The sequence below is a fragment of the Schistocerca gregaria genome, chromosome 6 (genome assembly GCF_023897955.1).
Source record: "Schistocerca gregaria isolate iqSchGreg1 chromosome 6, iqSchGreg1.2, whole genome shotgun sequence".
NCBI classification, from domain to species: domain Eukaryota; kingdom Metazoa; phylum Arthropoda; class Insecta; order Orthoptera; family Acrididae; genus Schistocerca; species Schistocerca gregaria.
Window position 1 is genome coordinate 446,312,539 of NC_064925.1, and position 7,753 is coordinate 446,320,291.

The 7,753-nt window shown below is 41.6% G+C and overlaps 1 protein-coding gene across 1 annotated transcript; it reads right to left on the reverse strand.

Annotated features, from left to right (window-relative positions):
• Window positions 1-7,045: 7,045 nt before the first annotated feature.
• On the reverse strand, window positions 7,046-7,486 carry LOC126278907 (orexin receptor type 2-like). Its single transcript, XM_049979182.1, has 2 exons — window positions 7,187-7,486; window positions 7,046-7,081 (listed from the first exon to the last, which is right to left on the reverse strand). The coding sequence occupies exons 1-2, from the start codon at window positions 7,484-7,486 to the stop codon at window positions 7,046-7,048; spliced, it is 336 nt and encodes a 111-aa protein (XP_049835139.1).
• Between the last annotated feature and the right edge of the window lie 267 nt (window positions 7,487-7,753).

Genomic DNA, 7,753 nt, shown 5'->3' on the forward strand with positions numbered 1-7,753 from the left:
CAATCGAAAACGTGTAGGTGTGGTGGAATGACGGGTGCAGCTTTATGGCCCAATGCCAACCACCACAGATGAACTCACGTCATTCGCGCCTTATACGCGTCGATGCCATCACGCATGGAACAAGTTATCAGGACCCATGGCACTCCCTGTGCCTGCTAGGCAACAGATCACATGCTGAACCGAGGTGAATGAAATGCTAGTCATTTCTGCAGAACATACTAATGTACATATTTTGTGAATATAAACCTGCTATCTCTTGTCATCCAAAGCACTCTGTTTTTTTCTAAACAAGAGTGTATTAAATTACTTAAATTAGATGTATATGATGATGTGAACAATTTTACATACATTGTTTCAAAATACAGTGTGTTACCTGAGAGTATCATTGGCCATAAAAAACGTATGGGTGCTACAATAAAAGTACTACACTATGGTTCCCGGTTGGATTTTGTACTATTTCATGTGAAATATCTTAAAACAACCGCTTTTTGCTACAAAACACAGAACAATTCCACATTTTACAGTTTACTGTCCCTAAGGGCGCATCTACATCTTCACTTGTGGTGCTTATTCCGGTCAGTAACCAAAACTGTCACATTGCGTATCATTCACAGGCACAGCAGTTGCTCTTTACTTCATCTTCTGGTCTTGCTGCCCATCCAAAATCCAAAGCCTTGTTTCTCTTCCATTTTACAATGGGCCAGGTAAGAATTCGCAACCACATTTGTATAATGACTCACCTCCGAGACATCCTCTTTCCCTTTATGAGCAGTTTTTGTAGCATGATAAAAGCAGAGCCACAAAATCGAATGAAATTGCTACACCGGAAACTGATGCTCACTTCACCTAGAAAGATGTCTGTTGAAGATGCACACTATTCAGAAACTCTTTACCAGTGACAACAAAATATCACTGTATAAAAGAGCTTAAATGTTGCTTGCGAACACCATTACCCATCCAAGCACGAAACTTAAAAATATTGCAGAAAACAGTGTGCAAATTTGATACTGCTTGAGAAAAAATTCCCAACGAAGGGCTGAGAAAAACTAAGTATATACTATATTACTACAGTCAATGTACTAATGATGTATTCTGTCCAGTGATACATTATAGCATCCACTGTAGGTCCTCCTTAGTGTGCACCCTCAGAGTGGTGCTGTGCCAGTATCCAACACCACATTTTCACTGTACTCATCAGGAGTCACTTTCCTTAGAATGTCCGAGGAGGTCACAGCACTGGATGTCCGATCACGCCCCATCAGTTATGCTCAGAGGAATTGTCTTCTATTAGTGGTTCCTTGATCACTGATCTTTCGTAGAGCCTTGACTACTCGCATCGCTGGATAGGTCAAGCCTTGCTCTTGATCTTGTAACTGCAAGCGATGTTTCTTCATCTACCGCGGTCGTTAGGAAGTTGCTGGTCTATAATTACTAATCAGATGTTTCCATTACTACTTACTTCACTTTCTTTTCGAGTTTTCTTGTATCTTGATATTCATCTAGTTTAACTTCGGACAGTATGAAGCAGCTGCCATGATGGTTTAGTTAAGGACTTAACCCCATAGGCATTCTCGCAGACATCTTTATAAATGACTTTGAGAATAAGTTTCTCGTTTCTCAAAGAGAAAGAAAGAAAGGCGTTATTATTGATCGTATGTTGATCCTTTATCACGGATATAAGGAAGCTACTTAAGGATTTGCGCGTGGCTTTGTTCAAATGCATTAGGAAATAGATTATACAATCTAAATGGGAAAGGAACGCTGCTTGAATTTTGTGGATTTAATGATTATGAGGGAGGGCCAAAACTTATTACCGACATTTTGCGTAAGCCTGCCGCCGACAGCATACCCATTCGTGCCATCCTACTAGCATAAAGGCGCTTATTATCCTTCCATGTTTAATCGATTAGGTGAACTGGGACTCAGTACAGAAGCTATTAATAAAGAAATTGTCATTATCTTTCAAATGCAGGCGGCTCATGAATACAAAGACGTCCGGAACATAGAATGAACGTGCGTTTGTGTAACGGCAAGAAAACTTGTTATGATTCTTCGTCATAGCTTTGAAAAATTTAAAAAGTCGGGAGTTTAAAAAATTCACTGTGTCTGTTGCAACGGCGTCTATGACGGGTACAGATTTTGCGATCAAGTGTAGAGAGCCCATATACGAAAACAACAGTGCACTTCGTTGCCGCTTAAGGAACGAGGGACTATGTGATATTCCCTATGCAAAAGGGTATGAGAATCTTTCATTTTGAGAGTAAGGGGATACATATAGATCGGTCTTCTAATCCTGATTTTAAAAGACTGTCACAGGACCTTTTTATCCTACATGGTTTAGGACATTTCCAATTAAACTGAAACACTCCGGTCGTCAGCCTCTTGGTTTGCTGACAAAATATCATGTGTCTTTGCGGGCTCAGCTAAACCTGAGACTATTTTTAATGTCAGTTTGCTTCTTAAGTTTCGTAAATACGGGAACGTTACCTTTTACTTACCTATACTGTAGTGCAAGGTTTGTTAAACATTGTGCCTCTTTCATTACTGCATTGCTTTTGTAAATATTTATAAAATTATCTTCGTCTTATAAAAAAGACTAAAATACGTTGATAGTATTATTATAAAGAACAGAAACGTGAAGTACCACAAATAAGATGAGAAGAGGCAGTTGATTTTTGAAAGAAAAATAGTGTGAAAGATCTCCGGATTAAACCGCGAAGAGAACACAGGGAGACGTAGAAAGAACCAGGAACTACACGACCTAATGAAATAACAGAACATTGTGCAGAAAATGAAAGAGCATAGAATAAGCCTAGAAGGCATCTAGAAACGTGGCGAGCTAATGCTGTGCTTAGGGGAGAACCTGATTGAACTCGTCCAAGTGGAAGACCGGGGACGCAACGAAAGGATGTGCTGCAGAAAGACGTTCAGCAGTTGGGTGTCCATGAGAACTGGAACCAAAGTGCACATCTTTGGACGAACATTGTAAAGTCGAAGCATGATCTGCAGGGTCTGTGGTCGCCGGTAAGTACGTATACATGTTGTTTTACAAATATGCACCTTGCTGTCACGTCTGGTGATTTAACGATGGAGCATGTGCCTGGAAACCGAGAGGTCACCTTTAATCTAGCCTTCACCTCTCAATGAAGTGAGGAGTCACAAGGAACGACACGTGGTTCGGATTCCAAGTTAAACTGCAGGTCCCCTTTTCCCCAGTTGGATAACGGATATGGAATAGGATCAGTAGCCGAAGTGGCGTCCAATTGACTTTCACAGGCCACTGATTCATGCAAAGTTAACATTGTCGGTGAAAGGGCATATAACTTAATAAAGATGTTTCACATCATACTTTATGTCCCCCTGTCGCAGTTATACGGTGCATTTTCGTCCGAGCCCCGTCCTATTCTGACGATGTGATAATCTCACTTTTATCCCACATACACGTCGTGTTTAACGTAAGAAAACTACAGCGACTGTCACCTCCGTCCTTTTGTTGTAGGATTAATATTGTCAGCCTTTTTAATGACATTTGTAAATCTGAGTACTACTAAAAATTTCAGATATTTCATTGTTTTGTAAATTTTCTTAGTACGACAGCACTATAAGTTAATAAAGATACCTTTTCCCATACCTTTCGCCTCTCCTCTTCCCTCTCCCAATGGTGGGTTATTTGCATTTCTTGAAGACTTCAGGTAATTTCTTTTATATAGTTAGATTCGAGAAGGCTATATGTTATTCGCTCTCATTTGTACGAATTACAATGAAGTGACGAAAGTCATGAGATACCACCTAATATCGTATCGGACCTCCTTTTGCCCGGCGTAGCAACAAGACATGGCATGGACTCAACAAGTCGTTGGAAGACCCCTGCAGAAATAATGCCCCTTCCGTAGCCATCCGTAAATGCGAAAAAGTTGCAGGTGCAAGATTTTGTACACGAACTGAGGTATCGATTATGTCCCATAAATGTTCGATGGGATTCATGTCGGGCTATTAGGGTGGCCAGATCATTATCTCAAACTGTCCAGAATGTTCTTCAAACCTATCGCAAACAATTGTGGACCGGTGACACAGCGCATTGTCATCCATAAAATTTCCATCGTTGACTGGGAACATGAAATCGAAGAATGGTTGCCTATGCTCTGCGAGTAGCCGAACATTACCATTTCTGGTCAATGATCGGTTAAGTTGGACCAGAGGACCCAGACCATTCCAGGTAAACACAGTCGTCAGCGCTATGGAGCCACCACCAGCTTGCACAGCGCCTTGTTGACAACTTGGGTCCATGACTTCGTGGGGTCTGCGCCACACTCGAACCTTTCCATCAGCTTTTACTAACTGAAGTCAGGACTCATCTGTCCAGGCCACGGTTTTCCAGTCGCCTAGGGTCCAATCGATATGGTCACCAGCCCAGGAGAGGCGTTTCAGGTGGTATCGTGTTGTTAGCACGCGTCGATCGTCCGCTGCCACAGCCCATTAACGCCATGCTGTATTTCATCGCACTGTCCCAACATATACGTTCATCGTACGTCCCACATTGATTTCACCCAGTGCTGCTTGTCTGTTAGCGCTGAAACTACGCAAACGTCGCTGCTCTCTTTCTTTAAGTGAAGGCTGTCAGCCAGTATGTTGTCCATGGTAAGAGAAAATGCCTGAAATTTTGTGTTCTCGGCACGCTCTTGACACAGTGTATCTTGGAATATAGACTTCCTTAACGATTTCCGAAATGGAATGTCCCATGCGTCTAGCTACAAGTACTATTCCGCGTTCAAAGTCTGTTAATTGCCGTCGTGTGGCTATAATCACGTGGTAAACCTTTACACATTAATCAATTGAGCACAAATGACGGCTCCACCAATGGACTGTCTATTTACACCTTGTGTATACGATATTACCGCCATCTGTATATGTGTATATCGCTACCCCAAGACTTTTATCACTTCACTGTATAATTTGTTTGCGACTGTGCCAACATGCTCCCCCACCTCCCACCTCCTTCCCCATTCATCCCCTTCCCACCAGCCCTCAAATGAAACACATGATTCATTTTTATACGCTTTTGACTGTTGTTTTGAGATTTTTTTCCTCATAAGTGTTCACTTCTATTATGTGTACTTTTTTTCTAATATTATTTTTGTTATTAATTTGTCTGTCTATTCTTAGCATGCGCTTTTGACACACCTACAACCTTACAACTAAGCTACCTAGTGGCATGTGTTGGTAGTTACTGTCTGACACGGCAGCCCGTCATCAGTTGAGCACCAATGTGGAGAATGTATTTATGTGATACTTTACTATGTATTAAGACATTTGAAGTATTTTTGCTCTTAATGTGATGTGTTCGTTATGGTTGTATGTTGCGTTCATACTTTCATGGCAGTTATGTTTTATTTGACACACGTTGTCTTGTCATGAAGGGCTACACCTGACACGTGTCAGCAAAAACAATTTTTAACAACAAGTGATTACCTAATTTTAGCGACCAAATAAAGCAGTCTTATAACACGCGCTCAGAGTTTATATAATGATTGCAGGCCCTCTGATCGACTTAATGTCGCATCTTAAGCTAATGGACAAGTAGAAGGAAGCGTCACCCCCAACAAACGCCGAAAACATGACAACTGTTAGTATTATTTATACCAAAAACAGGTATAGAAACCTCTCTCGCGGCACCAGACGAAGTGAGAGGAGCAGACTTCGCATAGTTCTTTGTTTCTCTCAGAAATTCATCTCGAGGGATTGGCCGCCTGTCTCTAGGCAAGATGGAAGAGTGATTATAGCCTATAAAACGCTATGATCTTTAGAAAGACCTTTCAGCGTCAGATATTGCACCAAACAAGTGACTGCGATGCAGAACTTTTGCACTTTCGCGTCTCGCCTCTTCGCAGTAAGCACTGAAACGTTGTACCACTCGTAGGACCTGAATTTTTTGTACAGTCCCTCTGAACCACCTACGCACTTGTTTTAAAGTTGCTTGTGCTGAAAGGCGTAAAATACATAACTTCTGAATTGTTATGTAGATAACTATTACTTTAGATCCTTCTATCACAACTCAATAAAACAATTTTTTTGCCATAAGAGTTTCGCGTTTATTATTTTCAAGGCATCTTCCGTATCCTGGAACATACACATATTTGGGTCTAAATTATTTTTCTTTACGTTTTGGGCGTTATATGTCGATGTTAAAACAGTTCTGTTACTTTTTGCTTATGTAGTGACAGTTTTGATAATGATAGTATAAATTTTGTATTTGCAGCTTTCTTCGATATTGGCCTACGTCTGCTCTTGCACCTCCCTTATATATTTTCCCTCTTATTCGTTCTCCCAACCTCTGGATTTTTAAATTATTGTTTTTCTTCATTGTGTTTGTGTTTGTGTGTGTGTGTGTGTGTGTGTGTGTTTTATATTTTTTCATTTCTTTTATTAAGTTTATCAGAGAGTATGTCTGTTCGTTTATCACATGTCTGTCCCCTGTATGGCTTTCTGGATGTGTTAGTGATTCTCCACTGTTGTGGTTGTTGGTCCTAATGATTATCACATATTGTTCAATGTTGCCAGGATGATTGTTACGATGTGGTGCAAATGTGAAATGATTTGTTTCATAATTCCAACGCCTGATACGTTTGTGTACCATGTTTTAAAATACTTGCGTGTCATACCTATGTACATTGCACTACAACATTGACGTTTAGCTTCGTATGTTATATGTATATAACTACTGAGATTCAATACTGGGCACTTGGAATTCGCCTTTTTTCAATAATTTCCTCAATTAGCCGTGTCTAATACAAGTGTTCCTACCACAGGACACACAGCCACCTCAATTAGTAACCTTGACTCACACCAAATACGTGTTCACTGCTTGCTAAAGCTGACCCACAAACCTTTCAGTCCTAACCAGGTATCACAGGAGAAACGTTGGTCTCTTTGGACTAATAGATGTTGTAAGAGGACGTGAAATTTAGCGAATATCTGCGACATCCTTGAGTCAGATATTCGTGAATTTTGGTACGAGTCATGAAACGACCGTTTGTGAATGATGATTTTATAGCTGTTTGTCGTAGTATTTGTAGCGGCCTGGCTAAAAAGCACGTCTCACAAAAAGGAAAACAATATAATAAACAATCGTGCGAACACTCCAGTCACAAAGTTGGAGAATTCAAAGATGGAACATAATTGGACTTACCTGCAAATAGAGGACAACCTTGCAGAGCCCAGTGCCCATGAACCAGGTCTCCGTGACGTCCCACAGCACAGTGGGAGGCAGGCAGAAGAGGATGACCATGAAGTCGGCGACGGCGAGGTTGACGATGAAGTAGTTGGTGACGGTGCGCATAGCGTGGTTGCGGTACACGGCGAGGCAAACCAGCGCGTTCCCCACCAGCCCCGCCACGAACACCACGGAGTGCATCGCTATGAGTCCCCACTCGTAGTCCTTGGGGTAAACGTGTTGGTACACCAGATCCCAATAATCTTCGTCTTTCATGCAGTAGTCATTGGTGCAGTTATTTGCTTCCGAAGTAACGCCACCGTACTCGTCGACAGTGGAGTTGTTCGCCAGGGGATCGCTAGCGGCAATCTCGGGCCAGTCATACGTGGCGTGCAGGTAGCCTACGCCACTGCGGTTAGGGGTCACGCTCCACGGATAGAGGGAGTCCACATACGAAAGTTTTGTCGTGTTCTCCATAACCAACACGTTTCTTGAATAGTGTCTTTTCCAAAACTAATGCGTGTTCGTCTTCGTTATCTGAAA

Excerpts from the sequence above, each read along its gene's own strand:
- LOC126278907 (XM_049979182.1), bottom strand. The coding sequence starts at position 7,486 with ATGAAAGACGAAGATTATTGGGATCTGGTGTACCAACACGTTTACCCC. Across the intron at positions 7,082-7,186 it reads AGGTTGTCCTCTATTTGCAG|CCAGGCCGCTACAAATACTA; the intron begins GTAAGTCCAATT and ends CGTGCTTTTTAG.